Source organism: Artemia sp. Qi Xiang Cuo, chromosome 18 (genome assembly GCF_049724085.1).
Source record: "Artemia sp. Qi Xiang Cuo chromosome 18, ASM4972408v1, whole genome shotgun sequence".
In the NCBI taxonomy this organism is placed as follows: domain Eukaryota; kingdom Metazoa; phylum Arthropoda; class Branchiopoda; order Anostraca; family Artemiidae; genus Artemia; species Artemia sp. Qi Xiang Cuo.
This window is the reverse complement of record NC_142811.1, coordinates 9,919,796-9,941,929: the sequence shown is the minus strand read 5'-3', so window position 1 is coordinate 9,941,929 and position 22,134 is coordinate 9,919,796. Positions and strand designations below refer to the sequence as shown.

The window sequence follows — 22,134 nt, the reverse complement described above, 5'->3', positions numbered from 1 at the left end:
AAAATATGTTTGTCCGACGAAATACCCTCCCCCCCCCCCCGAAATGTTTATCCGACTCGCAAAAACGTATCAAAAATGTGTATTAGCCAATTTTTGGTACGCATCTTAAAGTTCCCCTCCCCCCAAGAGTCATAGATATGACCCTACCTCCACATCGACAAAAGGTAAACGTGCCTCAGATTTATATTTCTTTAAAACCGTCAAAAGTGTAGAGACAAGTGTGCCATTAGATGAAAATCAATATGAGTCACCTCAAAAATGAAAAGTTCATACAGGGGGAGGGAGCAAGTTCCCATCACGTTCGCTGATACCGAGATCCCCGACACAGTACAAAAGGCGAGATCAACATAGATCCCAAAGTAAAAAAGAAACATTTCTGAAAAAAGGGTATCCAAACCAGGATAAAGATTGGGTTGATGTTGGGCAATAAAGAAAGTGGGAGGTCAATGTCTATAGAAAAAATAGGGATACGCAAAGGTCTAAGCAAATGAACCAATCTAATAGAACACGGAAACAAGGTGATCAACCTGAAGGGTATATGCCATTGTTTGGGCAAGAATATATACCCTGCATATATTCAAAAACGAAAGGAGAGCTATTAATGGAAATATGAATCCAGAGTGCCAATATTCACATTAGTATTATCTCACACTCAAATCTGGGTTGCAAAACTCTAACACTCAGAATCTTATGCAATGCATAAATTTTATAGCCCAAAAAGAACAGACAAGAGAACGAAGGGAGCGGATCAGAAAGGGAAGAAAAAATACTAAGAAGGGCCACAGAAAAAAGAGGTAAATAGATGAGTTTTGAGAGAAGAAAGGGAGGCAAGGAGCGATGAGAAGAGGCACGCAGAGAAGATTGTAGACAAATGATGGGATTACTCACAGGGAGAAACTCCCAGGCACCACCACAACAGTCGCCCAATAGATTTGATGCGTACAAGAATCCTTCAGCCAAGGAAGGAAACTAAATATATACATCTGTATATTTCCAATTTTGAAACAGCTAGTGAGTTAAACGGGTACCCGAAAAAAAACTAGGTAACCAAAATTCATCCCTACCTAAATGAAGAGGCACAGAATACCTTTGTGACCTGGCCAATTCATAACGCACGGGACTTTCAAAAAAAGAAACAATTTTTGAGTGATTTATGCTACCTCCATAATACTTCCGTCCAAAGTTACGAAGGGAAAGGAAACGAAATTCAGAGTCATGGAAAGAGTTCCGATACAGGTTAAAGGATCTAGGGCTTAAATGAATACAAACAGGCAAATATAATATATATTAAATATATAACTATAATATAATTAAATATATAAATATAATAAATATATAACTTCCAAGATATTGGAAGATTGTGGATTTTCAGAGCTATGGAATGGTGGGCTAGGGGTTAAATTAAAGGAAGGAGCAGTTGCAAATAGGGGCAGAGAGAGGTTAAGGGACCAGGAGATCCAGGTGTGGCATGCACGAGTGAATGAGACCCGATCACTGGAGTTATATGCAAAGGCTAAAGAGCAGTGGGGAGAAGAATTGTATTTTAAGGCGGGGCTTCAAAAGAGGCAACAAAAGTTGATTGTTTGTGTTAGGTTAGATGGGTTACCATTAGGTGAGAGAAGGAAGTATCTGGGAGGGGTTAAGCAAGCTACTGGTCCTTACTTCTGTCCTATGTGCGGGAAAGAGGAAGATTTGGTTCACTTCGGGTGGAAGTGCAGTAAATTAAAACATTTAGGGAAAGAATTGTTTGGGGTTGAGGCTTGGGAGAGTGATAAGAAAATAAATTCATTAGCAAGGAAAGATATGGGAGGTATAGAGATTCAGAAGGTTCCTGACGATGGGTATAGAGCATAGAGACAGGTTTATTTTTTTTTTTTGAAGATTAGGGATGAGGGTGATATTTCACTAGCTTAGATTATAGTTTTGTGCCAATTTATGCTTGTATGAAAGCGTCTTTGTTTTTGTGACCAAGGCCCTTTGGGCTTTTGTGTCAATAAATTATATTCTATTTTAAATTCTATACCATGATATAAGACGTCGAAGAACTAAAACAAAAGTTAAAGAACTTTTGGAAAAAAAGTGATGGAACAAATTTTGGAAAATGCCGCAGGCGATTTTAGAATATATCTAAAAGAAAAACAACCGGAGACAAATGAAGAAATGAGAAGTTTAGTGGAACGTTAGGTCGAGATTAGAAAAAGTGCATCAAATACAAAACTAAGGGTGGATAAACTTACACAGAAAAAAAAATCAATTCAACAAAAGCAAATGGAGGTGTTTGAGATTGCTATTGATTCTTGAAGCGATTTAAAAAAAGCAAGTTTTTTCAACTGAAAGTAAGGAGCCTTAAAACGAGCAGAAATTATTACGTATATGAGAAAGATTTCTTCATCCTCAACACCTCGCTCTTCACGCTTAAAGTTTTTTAGTACTTTTAAAAAAGCTTCTTATTGTTCTAATTAACAACCCTTGTGTTTCAAGAATCGTTCTTCAAGAATTGGGAAAAACCCCAAACTTAAGCGAAAATAGTGAGGTATTGAGGAGGCAGCAACCCCCCTCATACAAGTAATAATTTCTGTTTGTTTTAAATTTTAATGTTGCTCCTTACTTTCAGTTGAAAAAACTTTTTGCTTGTAATTTATTATCGTGTTTAAACAATACCAGGAAATCTGGCTCCGTCTCCACGGAAAAATCCCCCCTCCCTATGAAAAAACCCTCTATACCATTACATTCCGGTGAAATTTTGCCCCCGACAATTACCCTTAACATCTCCACGCTTAATTGAGTAAACAAAGAGAAAGCAATACATATAAAAAGAACTTTTTATAGTTCTTCATTAATATAAAAATAAGAACTCGTATAGGAATTCTGGCAAGTTCCACCAGAGTAATTTTTTCCTTAGAAACTTCTCTCCCCTTCCCCCGTGGAAAGATCCCCTAGAAGACAATTTTCCCCTCCCCCCCCCCACCCAAAAAATGTATGCATACTTCCCAATAACAATTACTATACGCAAACAATAGGCAAATTTTTTAACTTGAAGACATTTCCCCTGAGACTTTTGGGGCTCATGTTATCCCCAAACATATAGTTATTAGGCCTTTCAACTATACAGAACATAATGGTCATCGCAAAATTTTTGTCGGACAATTTTGGGGAAAAGGGGCGTGGGAAGAGGCCTAGTAGCCCTCCAATCTTTATGGTAACTTAAAATAGCACTAGAATTCTTAATGTCCCCTCGAACGACCCCTTTCTCGATATTCTAAGACCCCTGGGTCGATACAATCACCCCTGGAAAAAAGACAACTTAAGATTCTTTGATTTTCAGGGAGCGTTTTCCCCCTTTTCTAGAAAATCAGGCAAATTTACTCAGACTCGTAGCCTTTGATAGGTAACACTAAACTTAACGAAACTTATATATTTGGAATCAGCAAGATAAGTCGAATCTTTTGATTGAGAAGGGATTGAGCACCCTTGCGAGCACCCAAGCCCAACTCGGTAGCCAGTCACTTCTTGCTCCAATCCATTGGTATTAAAAAAATTTTTTTCGAGTTTTGGTTACTATTGAACCAGGTCGCTCCTTACAGTTCGTTCCCACACACTGTTTTACAAAACTTATTTTTGGACTAACTTCATTAATTAAACGGAGATCGAAACAGTTACAACAGCATCTTATTGTCGATGTGAAAACCATTATTCGCCAATCTGGGTTAGAATAGAAAGAAAGATGGTATGTTCAAACAAAAACAGCAAAAGTAGGCCTAACGCCTACTCTTGCTGTACAAGTTCTTGTACACGTTCTTGTTAGAGAAAAAAATAATCTCCTATCCTATCTCCTATCCTAATCCCTCCTATCTCCTATCTCCTATCCCTAGATGTGATCTCAATAGCAGTGAAGATGGGCATGGAAATCCGTAGGAGTTTCAAAAAAAGAAAAAGGCTAAAGAATAAAAAAAAAATGCATGGTGGTGAATAACGTAGGTTCTGATCTCGTTATTCGCTGCCTTTGGTCGGGAGTACAATGCGTGGATGGGGACCAATCATCTAAGGCTTCCCATATTTTCCTCCAGATTTTTCTGATGTCTATTTGGACCTGGGTCGACTCTGACTAAGTATGCATAGATATACCACTGATTGCCGTTCCAAACCAAAATACAAGCTACACCAGGACTCAATTCAAAGCCCTAATCGACACAAGATTCCTACTGCAGCGCGCAAACAAATCGGCTAGTACGACTTGCATAAGCGTCATTTTGTCATTCCTCGGATCATTCTGTATAGAAAATCAAGGAAACAATTCTAGTTCAGAAATAAAATGCTTTTGAGCTCGTAATTTTTCATTTTACCTCTCAAAATAAGCAAAACCTGCCAGGGAAAAGTAAAAAAAAAATAAACATGCATCCACGATCCATATTCTAGAAAAAAAACAAATTCAAATTTGAAGATAGTTTCTTCAGTATAACTGAAAAACTGAGAAAAAAAGAGATGCAAAAAAATAAACATAAGTTGAAAATCTAGACTGCGCTAGCGGACAAGAATATTTCAAAAGCCAATTTTTTCAGCTTGCAACTGCGGGGATGGGGGAGGAGGAGGAGGTCCCGTATTGACAATGTCAAAAAAGAGAGATGATTAGGAGGTGAATTTAAAAGGAATACAACGGGTATTGGAGATGTCAGATGGTATTGACGATATGGTTGGATTGGGAGAGCCAGAGTAGGGCTTGGCAGTCTGTCATATTAACTGTGGTACGCGGTTGTCCTCGTTTGATGGGGGGTAAAAAAAAACTTCGGATGGCCAGCAATGATAGTCAGTTCCCTCAGACAACAACTTATTTGCCAGTCGTAAATACCATGCCGAACTATGGTCCAAGGGGGATACTCTTCCCCAATACAAGGTAGCACTTACTACCCCCAAAAGTTTGTCCTATAACTCTATACCCAATATTCACACTCATCAGTCATCAACATTTGTTCTTCATTTGACTGGAGATAGAACCTAGGAGAAAATTCTTCATTTTTCCTTTAGAATTATACTCCACTATCCTGTACTCCAATCACTCTTATGACTCTTTCTATCTTTTAGTATGAATAGTTTTAAACTAGGCAGTAGAGTAAGTTATGAATTGATTCATATGTGGATTTGTCTTCACCGTTGGAGTTTAGGAGGCTATTTGAGCCGATCTCTCCTGACATATAGTAGAGCATTATTCGTTTCTCTCAAATGTAAACTCGAGACGATGAGACATTTTTTTACTCAATTAAGCTACATATCCCTTATAAATGATGACCTAAAAGTCAAGACATTTTTTTCACTTTTTGAGTTTCCCTGTTTTTGCTGGATATAAGCACTATTATTATCTGGTTATCTTGAGAATTCTTTCTTCAACACTCAAATCTCTTTGAAATATATTGGGTATAAAACCCTAGTTGAGATATAATGGTTATAAAACCAATTACCTCAATTGTTCTACATTGCAGTCATGTTGAATAAGAGTGCATCCGGAGACAAACTGATTTGTAGCCGCAGTATGGACATTGATGGCCAAAGATGGAAGATTAGAAGATTTATTTTAGATTTTGAAGTTGGTCTTTTGAGTATTTATTTTTTCTTTTATTATTACTATATTATAAGGTTCTGACCAGGGCGGCGTGGTGACAGCCATTTAGCGAGGAGTTACCGGAGCCTGGGCCTGGGGCCCCAATCGCTTATTCAATCTATCTTCTTTAGTTTGTTTTACAAGTTACCCCCAGTAAGCTTATCCCTTCCTTCTTTTTTTTGCTGAGAATCTTTCAAGTCTATGTGTTTGAATAAAGTCCACGCAGAATTTGTGTATTTTTGGATGAATGGGAAAATAGATAAATCGTCTTCAAGAAAAAGTAATCTTTTAGCCTTCTGAGATTGGTCAGAGCGTTCCGCAAGAGGGGTACTTGTATATATCATAGGCAGCGCGATCGCACTGCCTAAGTAAAGAACGATGTGGGCAGAATGTGTTTTTTTTTCTCCACCCGGGCACTTCGTATCGAAGGAGTTGTCGTAGAAACTTCGATAAGGGCTCATTCGATTGGAAATTAGAGTGGCTAGAGCCCTTTTTAATAGTCGAAAGTGATTGGAGGGCAACTAGCCCCCACACGCCCATCATTCCCCCAAACACATCCAATCAAAATTTGGAGATAGCCATTTCGTTCAGCGTAGTTGATTTCCAGATCGAAAATATTTTTGAGGAGGACACTCCCCCACAACCCTCGGGGCGAGGGTTTTAAGTTATGCCCTGAGGGCATATAAGAATGATGTTGGCACAATGTACTATTTTTATTTTTTACCTTTAGAGCAGGGCACTTCATATGGAAGGGGTCGTCGTAGAAACTTTAAAAGTGGCTAATTCGATTGGAAACTGAGAGTTCTAGTGCCCTTTTTAATAGTCGAAAGTGATTGGAGGGCAACTAGCCCCCCCCCCTAAGCACATCATTCCCCCAAACACATCCAATCAACATTTTGACATAGCCATTTTGTTCAGCGTATTTGATTTCTAGATAGAAAATATGTTATTGAGGAAGACATTCCCCCACGGCTCTCAGGGTCAGGGTTTTAAGTTATGCCCTGGGGGCATATAAGGTTTTTAAAGAAGGCATTGCTGTTGAAGCTTCAAAAAAGCTCATACGATTGGAAATTCAAAGGGCGAGTACCCGTTTTAACAGGCGAAAGTGATTGGAGGGCACCTAGCCCCCCCCCACGCCCATCATTCCCCCAAACACATCCAATAAAAATTTTGACATAGCCATTTTGTTCGGCGTAGTTGATTTCCAGATAGAAAATATATGGGTGAACACCTCCTATGGACACCACCGAGAAAATATTGAAGTAGAGGACAAGGAAACAAAGAAAATGAAATGAAAACAATGAAAACGTCATGAAAACAATGAAAACGAAATGAGGACAATGAAAACGAAACTCGACCGTTATGATTTTCATAAGTAAATAAATTACGAAAGATTAGGAATGTCAATTTTAATAGAAAAAAAAAACTCATCGTAGGCATCAGTAGTTAGGCACCGTAGGCATCGGTAGTTAGGCACCGTAGGCATCGGTCGTTAGGCACCGTAGGCTTCGGTAGTTAGGCACCGTAGGCGTCGGTCGTTAGGCACCGTAGGCATCGGTAGTTAGGCACCGTAGGCATCGTTAGTTAGGCACCGTAGGCATAGGTAGTTAGGCGCCATAGGCAGTTTTGCAGCTTTTGATACTAGCAAGTAAACACTAAAAAACTTGGGGGATAAATCAGCAAAATAATCAGCTAAAATACATGGCAACAAACAGTTGAAGAAGGTATAGCTTCTCTTTTAAAGCGTAAGCGTCTTTAGGAGTCAACAAATGGCTAATTTTTTGTTTTTCCAGACTACAAGTACAGTTAAATTTGATCAATTTATATTGCTTATTTATTCTTCACATTTTAACATGGCAACACTGAAACAATCTCATACTGCCCGAAAATCTTAATGACTTAAAAACAAACAAAAAGATAGTTTTTCACAATTTCACATCGATTAGTTTAGTTTTGAAGGATTGAATTTTGTGATTTGAAGTTGTACAGGTTTAATATTGCTGAATTCGTTTTTCAGGTTGAATGTTGCGAGGATACAATTTCGAGTTGGTTAATTTTCTTGGGTTAGGGTTTCAGCGTTCGCTCATAAATGAAGAATAAATTATTCATTTTCATTAAATAATAATGAAGAATAAAATGAGGAATTATTTTAAGCCAGTGAAATTTTAATAACTGAATATTTCGTCTCTATATCTAAGAGTTGCATCAGCAAAGTAAATTGATAAATATAAAATTCTACAATGAATTACATGACAAATGACTTTAAAATTATGTCCTGTTTTAGACACTGCAACACCGACCGTTATGACTTTCCCGGGCCAAAGGAGCATGCAGGATAAAGAACAACAGCGTTGATGTCCCTAAGGGTGTTTGTATATGTACTTTTGCCATTATCGGTGACTGAATTCACATCGATAAATTCGCTGCCAATCTTTTTTCACTATTCCCGTATATGCAATGCAAATACAATTTTTTGAAGGTCATTATTGATGTTAAACGGTAAAAAAAGGACCAAGTTTGTAATGCTCAAAAGATATAACTAAACAAGGTTAAATTGCCAGAACAATATATATTACATATTAGACCACAAACAATCTAGCATTGAGATAGTAGGATTTAGGGAAGTTGAATATTTGGGCAAAACAACATAAGTAAATATTTCATTTAATAGGTTTTTATTGAATGACTTACAATCAGAAGTATATATGGTTTTCCAAGTAAAAACGTTCAATAGAATTCCTGTTGAATGTAATTTGCTTACGACCTGTTTCCACAAGCAATTAAGTTTCATCGATCTAGCAATTAGATTTAATAAAAATAACCACCGTCAGATTTTTTAACTTATCAAACAAACAAACCTTCACTGGTGTCCTTTCGAGTCACCGGTGGATTAGGCTCTATCTCAAAGATGTCTTCATGGTTATACGACAAAATACAGCTAGGTTGTTCATGTTCGACGTCTGGAAGAAGAAAAATATACATCGACATAACTGATAAGACCTACTGAACTTGCTGATATAACAAAAATACAGATTGTGATTTTTAGAAGCCATCTTACATTTAAATTGAAGAATATAAAGAAATACATTGTACAGCGCTTGATTTATAGATTGATTTTCGATTTTTTAAAATTAACTTTTGAGAAAAATGGATAAAACTACCCTCACTTCAAACACTGTAAATCCTTAATCGCCACTCTCATATAAAAAAGTATACTTCAATTTGATAGGTAAACAGCTTGGTAACCTGCGTCGTAGGGCGTTTTTGGGGTGTCCCCTTCTATTGGTTTGCATGGTTATCACTGGAGGACGGCCTTTGGTAGTCGAGTTGTGGTCATCTGTATCAAGTTATATATATATATATATATATATATATATATATATATATATATATATATATATATATATATATATATATATATATATATATATATATATATATATATATATATATATATATATATATATATATATATTATATATATATATATATATATATATATATATATATATATATATATATATATATATATATATATATATATATATATATATATGTGTGTTTTTATATATATATATATATATATATATATATATATTTCACAGATGGGGACCAAGAGTTGAAATCCAGAAGAAGCAACACAAAACCAATCTGACACAAGGGCCTTAGAAGTCAAAAAGCATCGTTAATCCGATACAACAGACCGCAAGAGAATGTTGGATCCCAATATCAAATACTAAAAGATTTTATAGTGATTATCAAAGATACTAGTATTTTCCATATAAATCACTCCAAGAAAATTTGAAAAACCTTTCCCAACCAATCAAAATCTTGTGTATAAACCTGAAAACCAATACCAGAAAAAAAAGCCTACTTTAAATAACTTTAAAAAACAGTCTATCTAAAAGTCAGCGCAATACTGTCGTGTAGATCTGTACACGCATCCCTTCCATAAGAGCCATATATGCCCCCAGGACATAACTTGCAACGCCTGCCCCCTGGCCTTGGGGGGTTGTGTCGACACCGGAGTTTTTATCTGACCTTTGAACTATTTTTAACAAAATGGTTATCTTAAAATTTTTATCGGATGTATTTGGGGGAGTAGGGGCGTGGGTGAGGGGGTAGTTGCCCTCTGATTTCTTTACTCTTCAAAACTGAACTAGAACTTTCAATTTCCAACCAAATGAGCCCTCTCTGAATTTTATACGAGCATCCATTCCATAGCAGCTATATATTTCCCCCAGGCATAACTTATAACGCCTAACCCGGGCCCTGAAAGATTGTTTCGAGCTCGGAGTTTTCGTTATATGATCTTCGAACCATTTTGAAAAAATGGCTCTCTCAAAGTTCTTATCAGATGGGTTTGTGGAAAAGAGGGCGTGGAGGGGGGGCTAGTTGCCCTCCAATATCTTTTGACTCTGAAAAAGGGAATTTGAACTGTTACTTTCCAGACAAAATAGCCCTGTGTGAAGTTTATGCAAGCATCCCTTCCAAGACAACCACATATGCCCCCAGGGCACCATTCGCAACGCTTGCCCCCAAGCCCTGGGGGGTTGTGTCCACACCTGAGTTTTTGTTACCTGACTTTTGAACTATTTTTAACAAAATGGCTCTCTCTAAATTGTTTTTGGATGCATTTGGGGGAAAAGGGGTGTTGGGGGGGGGGGTTAGTTACCCTCCAATCTCTTTTGACTCTCGAAAACTGAACTAGAACTTTCAATTTCCCATCAAAAGAACCCTCTGAAGTTTTTATGTGCATCCCTTCCATAGGAACCATATATTTCCCGAGGGCATAACTTACAACGCCTGCCCTCGGGCCCTGGGGGTTGTGTCGACCCCGGAGTTTTCGTTATTTGATCTTAGAACTATCTTAAAAATAAGACCATCTCAAAGTTCTTATCGGATGAGAAAGAGGAAAAAAGAGCGTGGAAGTGGAAGGCTAGTTGCCATCCGATATCTTTTGACTCTTTTAAGTGAAATAGAACTCTAATTTCCAATCCAATGAGCCCTCTCTGAATTTTACACGAGCATCCCTTCCATAAGCACCATATATGCCCCCAGGCATAACCTACAACGCCTGCCCCCGGGCCCTGGGGGGTTGGGTCGACACCGGAGTTTTTTATATGATCTTTGAAATATTTTAAACAAAATGGATATCTCAAAATTTCATCAGATGCATTTGGGAAAAAAGGGGCGGGGGGAGGGGGGGCTGGTTACCCACCAATTTCGTTTGACTCTTAAAAAGTGAACTAGAACTTTCAATTTCCAATCAAATGAGCTATCTCTGAAGTTTATACGAGTATTCCTTCCATAAGAACCATATATGCCCCCAGGGTATAACTTACAACGCCTGCCCCTGGGCCCTGGGGGCTTGTGTCGACACCGGAATTTTGTTATATAATCTTTGAACTATTTTTAACAAAACAGATGTCTCAAAATTTTTATAGGATGCATTTGGGAAAAGAAGGACGTCGGGGGGCTAGTTGCCCTCCGATCACTTTTGACTCTTAAAAAGGGCACTAGAACTCGACGACCCCTTTCATAAAAAGTGCCTCTAAGAAAAAAAAATAAATAAATAACAATAATAATAAAATATTGGAACCGTATGGCCTTTACTATAAGGTAACGCTATCTTGTTGCTTCTGATAAGGCATTGGTACAGGCTGCTATCAAATACCAGATATTTTTGTAATTTCTGGTGAACTGTCAAAATTTAGTCAACGGTTGATCTACCAGGCCCAAAACCAACTTGGTATTCTTAGATAGCAGAGAACGACATAGCTCTGAACATCTGGGGCATAATATTGGTGATGATTTTCTCCATCTGACTTGTAATGCTGGCCGAATAGTAATTACTGAATAGAGCCTTTGACCTCTTTTTGTGTGGACCCCTTTGACCCCCCCCCCTCCTATTGTTGCCTCACACCTTGAAACTATAAAATATCCATCTAGTCAGGCAGCAAACACAATCTTGTGAGAAAAATTTATAAGTGGTTAACAGCAGACTTTCAGCAATTGTGCTTGCAGATTTTTTTTCTTACAGCATGTTTCAATTGTTTGTGTCTTTCCTCATATGCATTAAATTTGACATGTTTTACAGCTATCAGCATTAATCAACTTCTTGCAATTCGTTGTATTTTCTAACTTCTTAAACCTGTTAATTCATGCTTAATATTCAATTTAAACATTTTCAATTTCTACAGAGAGAAGTAATCAGTATGTATCTTAACGTCACCCAGTATAAAGTGAAGTGTAGTTTAATAAAGTGAAGTGCAGTTTAATAAATGAAGTGTAGTTTAATAAAGTGAAGTGCAGTAAAGTGAAGTGTAGTTATAAAGTGAGGTATAGTGTAGTTTTATACTATCTAATGGTTTGGTGGTTTATTGTATTAAAGGATTTTTAGGTCGTTGATCCCAAATCTAGGGCAAATGCTAAAACCTATAATCAAAACAAATAGTGTTTGAATAAAAAGTTTGATTTTCATCAAAGTTTGTTTTGTATCTCTAACAACAGTTGCATATATAACCCATACAACCCCATCAATAGGAGTCTTAAATCATAAATTCAAGATAGCATTATGTTGAAAATGGCAAACGGAAAGGCAACATAAAATGTATGGACAAAAATTTGAGTTAAAAAAGTGAAAAGTTTAAAAAAATATTCTGTTTTAATGATAAAAGTCAAAATATTTTGGCTTCACATTAAAAATCATAAGAAAAATTGTTTACACACTAAATAAATGCAAAAAAAATATAAGAAAATAATTCTGAAAGAAATTTGAAGACAATATACATCTGAAAGAAACCGATTTAAAATTTGAAAACAAATTAAGAGAAAAGAGAAGATACAAAGAAAACAAACAATTTGACTTACCACCCTCAATTAGTGGAACCTCAATAAATGTGATCTGTTCTGTCATTTCTAGGATTGTGTAGCTATTTTATAATCTCTTCTTTCAAAAATACCACGGCTCAGTAAAATTGAATAAAATCTGCTCTTCTTTCAAAGACAACCAACTGCAATTCCTGTAAAACAAAGATCTCGAAATAAATATTGTCTCTCCCTTTAGAGTGAACTAAATGCAAATCAAGTCCACACTATTTTAGTTTTTCATCAAGACCTCTCACCCTCCCTCACATATAACCAGAGAACCCAAGCGCAATAGTTCACAAGAAGAAGGCTTAAATTCACAATAAAAAATTCCCTAATTAAGAAGATTACACAAAATTCAGAAAATTTTGTAATGAAATGAAAGATTTGGCCCAAGATAGAGTTGCCAAATCTGGGAATCCTTTGCAGTTAATGCTCAAAGCAGCCAGAAACTCCTCTGTGGGTTTTTATTATCCAAACATCATGACTTATTTCATAATATAAAACTTGTAACTCCTTTCCCCGGAAGGGAAATTCTAAAGAAAGGTGGATTTTTTAATGTAAAAATGGACCAATGATAACAGCATGTAGAAAATTTTGAAAAGGCTCTGATGTCTTGTCTTATTGCTTTTCTAAATTCCATGCATCCCCTTTATAATTTTCAGTTTGAATTCTGAATGAAGACTCAACTGAATATGCATGTGTGACCTGTTCGAATAAGTACATTTGGTGTTATATTCAGGATTAATTCCTGCTATTATATTTCTGGACATTCAAATGAAACGTAATTCTTTAATCCATAAAATTCTGTAGCGAAAGATGTCTCATTTTGGTATAAAAAAAACTTTTTTCGCATGTTGACCAGTAGTCTGTGTTGTACAGAGACTACTGATTTAGATACCAATCTACTGATTTACCAATCTACCAATGTACAATCTACATGATACCACAGATACCAATCTACTGATTTAGTGTCTTCAGCCGGGAGTGCAATGCGTGGTTCGGGGCAAATCATCCGACGCTTCCCGTGTCCCCCCCCCCGATTTCTCCAGGTGCCCATTATGACTATTACGGTATAAAGGGTGGAATGTAAAATCTTGGTAAGTCTTACGTTGCCTTTTGACAACTTATGACTATTAAAATTAGAACTAGAAGTTTCAATTTCCAATCAAGCAAACCTTGCCCTGGGGACTATATGGGAATTTTCAACCCACCACTAAATTATAGTTATTTGGGTTTTGGAATATTTTCAACAAAATGGCTATTTCCAAAATTAATCAGATTCATTTAGGGAAAAAACGCACGAGGGGGGACTGGTTACCTCTAATCACACTCAACTCACAAAAAGGGGAAAAGAAATTTCGATTTCCAATTAAATGAGCCTCCCCCAAAGTTTATACAACCATGGCTTCCATAAAATTTTATACGTTAATGATGGACAACTAGCTTAATTTACAACCCTTTCCTCGAGGGCTGAAGGGGGGGGGGGTATCAAACTCAGAACCAGTTATTTGACACTTGGACTATTTTGAAGAAAATGGCGATCTCAAAGTTTTCAATCTAATACATTTGGGGAAAAGAGGCCATGGGGGGATGGGAGCTGGTTGCCATCCATTCACTTCTGATTCTCAAAAAGGAGCTAGAACTTTTAATTTTGATCAAATAAGGTTCCGCCAAATGTTATACAACCATCACTTCCATAAAAACCTTACATGCTCATGAGGCATGGCTTACAACCTTTGCCATGAGTTCTGAGGATTGTGAATCCTGAAAGCACTGTTAGATGATCTTTGGACTGTTTTGAACAAAATGGCGATCCCAAAATTATATTGGATACATTTGGGAAAAACAGGGTGTGGGGGGAGCTATTTGCCCTCTGATCATTTTTGACTCATTAAAAGGGAAATAGAACTTCCAATTTGAAATCAAATGAGCCTCCACCTCTTCCATAAGAACCTTATATGCCCTGGAGTTTGACTTAACCCTTGTCCAAGAGCTCTGGGAGTTGTATCAACCCTAAAGGCAGTGTTATGTAATCTTTGGACTAAATTGAACACAATGGCTATCCGAAATTTTCGATTGGATGCAGTTGGGGAACAGGGCATGGAAGGGAGGGGAGGCTGTTGCTCTATGCTCATTATTGGCTCTTAAAATGGGGAACAATAACTTTCAAATTCGACTGCTGAAACTGCTGAAATTTAAATTGAATCAAGATTCGAGTGGAATTGCTGAAGCAATTGTTATTGGCCTCAAATAGCTTGATTCTGCGGTGAGTTGTTAGTAGTAGTAGTAATGACTAAAGTCCTCTTTGTTTGTTAACAAGAAAATAATTGCCATAATCAGTAAAACGACCACAGGGTTCTCAGAAATTAAAGTTTCGACTATTCAGTCATGTTGATAGCCATGCGACTATTGATGTTGAATTTTATGGATGTATGTTGCAGGTTTTTTTGTTTGTTTTTTTTTTGGCTTCAACTTTTGTGTTTCTTTGAAAATTATTTTATCAATAATGGCCTGTATACATACGTGAAGCCTTCAGGAATACATCTACAGCCCAAATTAGACTATGCCAATGTAAATAGAGTAAAGTATTACGAAGTTCCTTTTGTTAATTTTTATCCATTTTGTAATTTTTGTTTTTCAATTATTTGACCAAGTAAACTTTGTCTGCATATTCTAAACTTCTCATTAAGTTCTAATTATTTTATGTGCAAGAACAGAAATAACAACAGCTGCAATTTTGAACTTGTTTAGAAAATTTCTTCTTTGAATTATGGAAATCTTTGTAATGCTATTTTTCATAAATGGGGTAGATCACTTTACTGTTTATTCCTTGCACCCCTTTCCTATGTTAGCACTTGATGAAACAAAATCCATCTGTAATTTGTAGGAGTTACATTTTGTATTATTAAGAGGAAAACGTTTGTGTGGAAAAAAAAACACGAAAAAAAACGTTAGAAGTAGAGCTCGGCGTTACGACGAAAGGGTTTTTGTAAAGTTAGTATTACAAATTACCCAGTTAAAACTTTTGACAAGGATCATTCATGTAATTTTCACTTCGCCTTTCATTGAAATAAAGCGCAATCGCGCTGCCTAAGTAAAGAACTATGTTGGCACAATGTATTATTTATTTTATTTTGTTTTGTTTTTTCCATACCAGGGCACTTTGTATCGAAGGAGTTGTGGTAGAAACTTGAAAAAGAGCTCAATCGATTGGAAACTGGAACGGCTAGTGCCCTTTTTAATAGACAAAAGTGATTCGAAGGCAACTAACACCCCTTCCACGCCCACCATTTCCCCAAACACGTCCAATCAAAATTTTGGGATAGCCATTTTGTTCAGCGTAGTGAGATTTCCAGATAGAAATTATGATTTTGAGGAGGAAACTCCCTCACTGCCCTCAGGGCAAGGGTTTTAAGTTAGACCCTGCGGGCATATAAGAACGATGTTGGCACAATGTATTTTTTTTTTCCTTTAGACTAGGGCACTTCGTATCGAAGAAGTTGTCGTAGAAACTTCGAAAAGGGCTCATTCTTTTGGAAATTGGAGTGGCTCGTGCCCTTTTTAATAGTCGAAAGTAATCAAAAGACAACTAACACCCCTTCCACGCCCACCATTTCCCGAAACAAATCCAATCCAAATTTTCAGATAGCCAGTTTGTTCAGCGTAGTTGATTTCCAGATAGAAATTATGTTTTTGAGGAGGACACTCCCCCAAAACCCTCAGAGCAAGGGTTGCAAGCTATGCCCTGGGGGCATATTTATAGGTTTTTATAGAAAGCGTTGTCACAGAAACTTCAAAAACGGCCCATTCGATTAGAAATTCAAAGGGCTAGTGCCCTTTTTAATAGTCGAAAGTGTTTGAAGGGCAACTAACCCCCCTCTCACGCCCACCTTTTCCCCTAACACATCCAATCAAAATTTTGAGATAGCCATTTTGTTCAACAAAGTTGAAAGTTCTGGGAAATTAGGTCTTTTAGGGTGACAACCCCCCCCCATAGTCATCAGGGCAAGGGTTGTAAGTTATGCCCTGGGGGCATATAAGCATATAAGGTTGTAATAGAAAGTGCTGTCGTAGAAACTTCAGAAAGGGTTCATTCGATTGAAAATTTGAACGGCTGGTGCCTTTTTTAATAGTCAAAAGTGATTGGAAGACAATTAACATCCCTTCCACGCCCACAATGTCCCCAAACACCTTCCATCAAAATTCTGAGATAGCCATTTTGTTCAACGTAGTTATAAGTTCTGGAAATTATACCTTTGATCAGGACACTCCCCCCACAGTCTTCAGGGCAAGGGTTATAAGTTATGCCCTGGGGGCTTATAAGGTTTTCATTGAAAGCTTTGTCGTAGAAACTTGAAAAAGGGCTCATTCGACTGGAAATTCAAAGGGCTAGTGCCATTTTTCATAGTCGAAAGTGATTGGAGGGCAACTAACCCCCCTCTCACACCCACCATTTATCCAAACACATCCGATTAAAATTTTGAGATAGCCATTTTGTTCAACGTAGTTGAAAGTTCTGGAAATTAGGTCTTTGAGGATGACTACCCCTCCCCCTAAGAGGCCTCAGGGCAAGGGTTACAAGTTATGCCCTGGGGGCATATAAGGTTTTTATTGAAAGCATTGTTGTTGAAACTTGAAAAAGGGTGCTTTTGATTGGAAATTCGAAGGGCTAGTACCCTTTTTAATAGTCAAAAGTGATTGGAGGACAACTAACCCCCCTCTCACGCTCACCTTTTCCCCAAACACGTCAAATAAAAATTTTTAGATAGCCATTTTGTTCAACGTAGTTGAAAGTTTTGAAAATTAGGTCTTTAAGGATGATATCCCCCCCACAGCCCTTAGAGAAAGGGTTGTAAGTTATGCCCTGGGGCCATATAAGGTTTTTATAGTCAGTGTTGTCGTAGAAACTTCTAAAAGAGCTTATTCGATTGGAAATTGAAATGGCTAGTGCCCTTTTTAGTACTCGAAAGTAATTGGAGGGTAACTAATTCTCCTCTGACGCCCACCATTTCCCCAAACACATACACTCAAAAATATGAGACAGCCATTTTATTCTAAATAGTTGAAAATTCTGGAAATTATGTCTTTGTGGATGACACCCCCCCACAGCCCTCAGGGCAAGGGTTGTAAGTTATGCCCTGGGGGCTTAAGAGGTTTTTAATAGAGAGTTGTCGTAGAAACTTCAAAAGGGCTCATTCGATTTTGAACGATTTTGAATTCGGTTTTGAAATTGAAACAGGTAAAGCCCTTTTTCATAGTCGAAATTGATTGAAGAGCAACGAACCCCCCTCTCACGCACCATTTTCCCAAACACATCCAATCAAAATTTTGAGATATTCATTTTGTTAAACGTAGTTGAAAGTTCCGGAAATTAGGTATTTGAGGATGACAACCCCCCCCCCCAACCCTCAGGGCAAAGGTTGTAAGTTATGCCCTGGGGGCATATAAGGCTTTAATAGAAAGTTTTGTCGTAGAAACTTCAAAAGGGCTCATTTGATTGGAAATTGAAAGGGCTAGTGCCCTTTTTAATAGTCAAAAGTGATTGAAGGGCAAGTAACCCCCCTCTCAAACCAACCATTTCCCCAAACACATCCAATCAAAATTTTGAGATAGCCGTTTTGTTTAAGGTAGTTGAAAGTTCTTGAAATTAGGTCTTTGAGGATGACAACCACCTCACAGTCCTCAGGGCAAGATGCCCTGGGGGCATACAAGGTGTTTATAGAAAACGTTGTCGTAGAAACTCAAAAAGGGCTCATTCGATTGGAAATTGAAAGGGCTAGCGCCCTTTTTAATTGTCGAAAGTGATTGCAAGGCTTGACATTTTTATAGTAAAGATCGATCTGGGTACAATGTATTATTATTTTTTTGTTTAGACGAGGGCACTTCGTATCAAAGGAGTTATCGTAGGATCTTCGAAAAGGGCTCATTCGATTGAAAATAGAAAGAGCTAATTCCCTTTTTAATAGTTGAAAGTGATTAGGAGGCAACAAGTCCCCCTCCCATGCCCATCCAACCATTTGTCCATTATGTTTAAAAACTAAATGTTGCCTTAAGATTAAATCAAAATGCACTGTTTTAATGCTAATTCCCAATAAGGCATCTCAGCGGTATCCTAAGAACGACTGAGGTTATTATGTTCAAACCAAAGTATAAACACATACTGACCAAGTACTGACAAAACTCCCCAAAAGTGACCCCGCGTACCTCAGCGCCTTTAGAGGGTAAATGTTGTACTACTTAATCGCTCCGAGCCAATAAATTAAATTTAATACAGGTTTTACTAAACATGTCTAATCACCTACGGGACTTGTGATTTACTCGCCAGGTTCACATAGGTATGGAATCGTCTCCGGAGACGCGGACAAAGGGTCACTTTTTTGTGTGGAGAGGATAGGTTTTGTCAGTACTTGTTGTATGTGTTTAAAATTTAACCAAATCAAAATAGCGTAAGTATATCCAAGCTATCAAAGAAAGTAAACAGATTTTTTTGTGAATGGTATCAAGTTTTCTACTTCAGGTCGACTAGAGGAAGTATGAAACTAAATTAAACACTACTATTTGTGTCCAGATTTTTAAAAGGGTGTATGTTGTTGAAATCTGCTGAAAAGTTTTCCCCAGCATACAAATAGGCCAAACTATAAAGTCTTAAAAAAAGATAAGGTTTAAAGTATTAATTTATTTTTCCCTGAAAAGACTGTGTCAATATAAAACGAATAGAAATTAATTAAAAAAATTTTCCACAAAATAAGTTTTTCAAAGAAAAGTAAAGAACTCCATTAAACCAAAAATGAGCAAAAAATAAAATCAAATAGTCTACCAAGGGTGAAACTATAACCACAAATTATCATTGATAAATAAATGAAACCCAAAACGAACAGAAATTACAATAAATAACCGAGTCAAACTCAAAATGAGCAGAAATTAACATGAGTGGGGCTCAAAACCCCTATGCCTTCCCAAGGTCACAGAACATAATTTGCACTTCACTGAAAAAAATACAAATGAATGTGAACTGTCAGTTTAATATAAATATACTGGTATTTAGTAATCAAAATGTTAATATTATTTGATTTATTAAAGTTATGAAAGTAAAAACATTTATATTTTTTCAGTAAAGGGTAAATTATGTTCTGGCCTTGGGAAGGCACGTAACTTATGAATTAACTTACGTAACCAATTTCTATATTCGTATGTTTTTATTACGTGTATTAGGGAGTTCGCCACCTAGTCAATACCTCGCTCTTTACGATAAAGTTAGAATTTTGTTCGAATCACAAACCCCTGAATCACAAAGGCCGGTTAATTAGAATAGATAGCTCTTTTGAAAGTACTAAAAAAAACTTTAGCGTAAAGAGCGAGGTATTGACTAGGGGGGGACCCCCCTCATATACGTAATAATTTCTGTTCGTTTTAAGTTTTAATGTTGCTCCTTACTTTCAGTTGAAAAAAATTTGTTTTTTTATTTAATTTCTTATCTTTTTTTTAAATTAATTAAAAAAAAAACTTTCCGAAAAAGAAGTTTTCAAAGAAAAGTAAAGGCAATTTAAAAATTAAGCTCAGAAGATAGAAATACCTGTTAAAATTCAAACTCAAAACGACCAGAAATTAAATAAACAATCATAGCAAAAAACATACAACAAGTAATAATATAAATGAATAAATAAATCTTAAAGTGAGTAATGCTTAGATTGAATATGAAAATCAAGCTTAAAACGAAAAACAATATTTTCCTATTGAAGTATAAATAAAACTTAAAACGAACAGAAATTAAATAAACAAACAATGCGAACAAACATACAATAGATATTAATGTAAATGAATGAAAAAATCTTAAAACGAGTTAAACTTAAATTTAATATACAAATCAAGCTTCAATCGAATAAAAATAACTACAAACAAGAGTTTGGGTATCGCCTCACTGCAGAAGCCTAAAACCTACTGCGTCGTTGGCACTTTACTGAAAACGAATTATAATACAAATGTTTTCTTTTGTACTTAATATTGAAAATAAATATTAAAATTACAGTAAAATTTGAACTGATGAGCTTTCAGCAATTAATATCATTATACATCAAATATTTAATTTAATTAATTAGTTCTTTCCAAGATTGTTCAAGACAAATATAGTTTTACTACAAAATAAATTTAGATACTCCCCCCTTCTTTAACTGTATAAACCTAAAGCCTGTTGCCTCATTGGTATTTCACTGAAAACGAATTATATTAAAAATTTATTATTTTCCAGTTCTTACACCATTTAGAATGAAAATGAAAATTACAGTGAAAACAAGATCTTGAACTGATGGATCTTTCAACAATTAATATCGCTATATATCTAATATTCAATTTGATTTTGTTTCTACTTTCCAAAACTGTTCAAGACTCATATAGTTTTCAGTAAAGCGCCAATGACGCAGTAGGTTTTAGGCTTCTGCAGTGAGAGGAGGCAATACCCAAACTTTTGTTTGTAGTTATTTTTATTCGATTCACGCTTGATTTGCATATTCAATTTAAGTTTCACTCGTTTTAAGATTTATTTATTCATTTACATTAATATCTCTTATATGTTTGTCCGCATTGATTGCTTATTTAATTTCTGTTCGTTTTAAGTTTCATTTATACTTCAATAGCAAAATATTCTTTTTCGTTTTAAGCTTGACTTTCATATTCAATTTAAGCATTGCTCGCTTTAATATCTGTTTATTCATTTATATTATTACTTGTTGTATGTTTTTTGCTATGATTGTTCATTTAATTTCTGTTCGTTTTGGGTTTCATTTATTCTTTAATAGTAATTTCTGGTCGTTTTGAGTTTTGATTTTAACAGTTATTTGTATCTGCTGAGCTTAAGTTTAAAATGGCCTTTACTTTTCTCTCAAAACGTCTGTTTTGACTCTTTAAAAGTGAACTAGAACTTTCTATTTTCAATCAACTGATCCCTCTCTGAAGTTTATGCGAGCATCCCTTCTATAAGACCCATATATACCACAAGAGAACAACTTAACACACTTTTCACAGGGCCCTGGAGGGTTGTATCAACCCCGGAGTTTTAATATCTGATGGTTGAACTATTTTCAACAAAATGGTCACCTCATGTTTTTATCGGGTGGGTTTATCCATCCGATAAACCTAAAGGCGTGGAGGGCAGGAAGGGGTAGTTGCCCTCCGATCTTTTTTCACTCTGAGAAAATGAACTACAACTTTTAATTTCCATGCAAATGAACCCTCTCTTAAGTTCATACGAGCATCCCTTTCATAAGGACCATATACGGCCCCAGGACATAGCTTAAAATGCCTGCCCTCTGGCCCTGGGGGGCTGTGTCGACACTAGATTTTTGTTATCTGACCTTTGAACTATTTTGCAAAAAATGGCTCTCTCAAAGGTCTTTTCGGATGGGTTTGAGGAAAAAAGGGCGAGGAGAGGGGGGCTTCTTGCCCTCCGATCTCTTTTGACTCTTAAAAAGTGAACGAGAAATTTCAATTTCCTTTCATATGAGCCCTCTCCGAAGTTTATACGACTATACCTTCCATAAGAACCATATATGCCCTGAGAGCAATACTTACAACGCCTGCCCCAGGCCCTGTGGGTTTATGTCGACACAGGACTTTTTCTTATCTGACCTTTGAACTATTTTTAACGAAATGGCCATACATAAAAGGAGTTTTTG

At 36.5% G+C, this 22,134-nt stretch overlaps 1 protein-coding gene across 8 annotated transcripts in view; it reads right to left on the bottom strand.

The window, feature by feature from the left end:
- Positions 1-22,134, bottom strand: part of LOC148941186 (uncharacterized) — a 162,729-nt gene that overhangs the window by 105,458 nt on the left and 35,137 nt on the right. For all 8 annotated transcript variants that reach the window (XM_089103802.1, XM_089103797.1, XM_089103801.1 and 5 more), the window contains exons 2-3: positions 12,467-12,618; positions 8,452-8,553 (exon numbers count right to left, since the gene is read on the bottom strand). In XM_089103802.1, the coding sequence (XP_088959928.1) occupies positions 8,452-8,553; positions 12,467-12,512 (148 nt within the window). In that variant the 5' untranslated portion in view covers positions 12,513-12,618. The remainder of the gene's footprint in view (positions 1-8,451; positions 8,554-12,466; positions 12,619-22,134) is intronic.